The 1070-nt window shown below is 61.4% G+C and overlaps 1 protein-coding gene across 1 annotated transcript in view; it reads left to right on the top strand.

Moving 5' to 3' along the window:
- The window catches only part of PLCXD1 (phosphatidylinositol specific phospholipase C X domain containing 1), an 8744-nt gene that overhangs the window by 2289 nt on the left and 5385 nt on the right, over positions 1-1070 (top strand). The window contains exons 3-4 of the mRNA XM_045290830.1: positions 313-443; positions 859-875. Coding sequence (XP_045146765.1) covers positions 332-443; positions 859-875 — 129 coding nt within the window. The 5' untranslated portion in view covers positions 313-331. The remainder of the gene's footprint in view (positions 1-312; positions 444-858; positions 876-1070) is intronic.

Genomic DNA, 1070 nt, shown 5'->3' with positions numbered 1-1070 from the left:
CTGTCTGCTCCTGTAAGACTGACCGCCTGGGAAACCCCCAAGGCAGCTCCGCCCTGTCCTGCAGGGTCGCTGTGCGTGGCGTCCCCTTGAGGGCAGTGTGTCTTGCTGAGGGTGGACTTTGGATTTTGTAGGAGGAGCAGGAAGAGCAGGGCTGTCTCTGAGAATCCCTGTCTCGCTCCCCCCTCAGGTCACAGGTGCAAACACATACACACCCCTCCCCATAGTCCATCTGTCCCCAGGGAAAGAGCTTGGTCATGACCATCCCCGTGGAGAGGTTCCCTTTCAGCTCTGTGCACCCCATTGCTCCCGCAGGTCCCAGGCACCCCCCCCCATGGGCAGCACCTCCTGTGGCTTCCAGAGCCTGCGGGCCACCAACGCCAACTGGATGTCGCAGCTCTGCCCCCGGCTCTGGGACGTGCCCCTGCACCACCTCTCCATCCCAGGTGAGCGTGAACAAACATTTACACACACGTGCACACACACGTGCACACGCACACATACCTCACTGATACACCTCCCCATCTCATGTGAGCATGAACACACACACCCCTCTCACTCCTGGGTGAGTGTGGACACACACACACATGTACACATACACCCCTCCATCCAGGTGAGCGTGCGCGCGCACACACACACCTATACACACACACAAGTACACACACCTCTCCATCCCAGGTGAGCGTGAGCACACATACACACCCCCTCTGTCCCCCCATTCGTCCTTCCTCCCCTACCAGTTCCTCCCCTGCTGTGTCCAGGATGGGGGCAGGCTGTGTCCACATCTCTCCAGCCTCTGCCTCTGTGTCCACATGGCCATCTCCCCTGTGTCCCTCTGTGTCCCTTCTCCGCTGTGATAAGGACACCACTCCTGTAGGGTGAGGGCCCCCCTGTGCCAGGGTGACCTCACGCTGAGTGAGTGACACTTGCAAAGTCACCCGTCTGAGGTCCAGGGTGGGCAGGGCCGGGCTCCCTCAGGGGGCTCCAGGGGAGGGTCCCTTCCTCATGGTCTCTCCCAGCTCCTGGGGGCCCCAGGCGTCCCTGGGTTTGTGCCCGCATCTCTCCAGCCTCTG

The sequence above is a fragment of the Echinops telfairi genome, unplaced genomic scaffold (genome assembly GCF_000313985.2).
Source record: "Echinops telfairi isolate 266 unplaced genomic scaffold, ASM31398v2 ScPeMD7_58;HRSCAF=197, whole genome shotgun sequence".
Taxonomy (NCBI): domain Eukaryota; kingdom Metazoa; phylum Chordata; class Mammalia; order Afrosoricida; family Tenrecidae; genus Echinops; species Echinops telfairi.
Note: the sequence above shows the minus strand (reverse complement) of the source record. Positions and strands in the feature narration are given on the sequence as shown.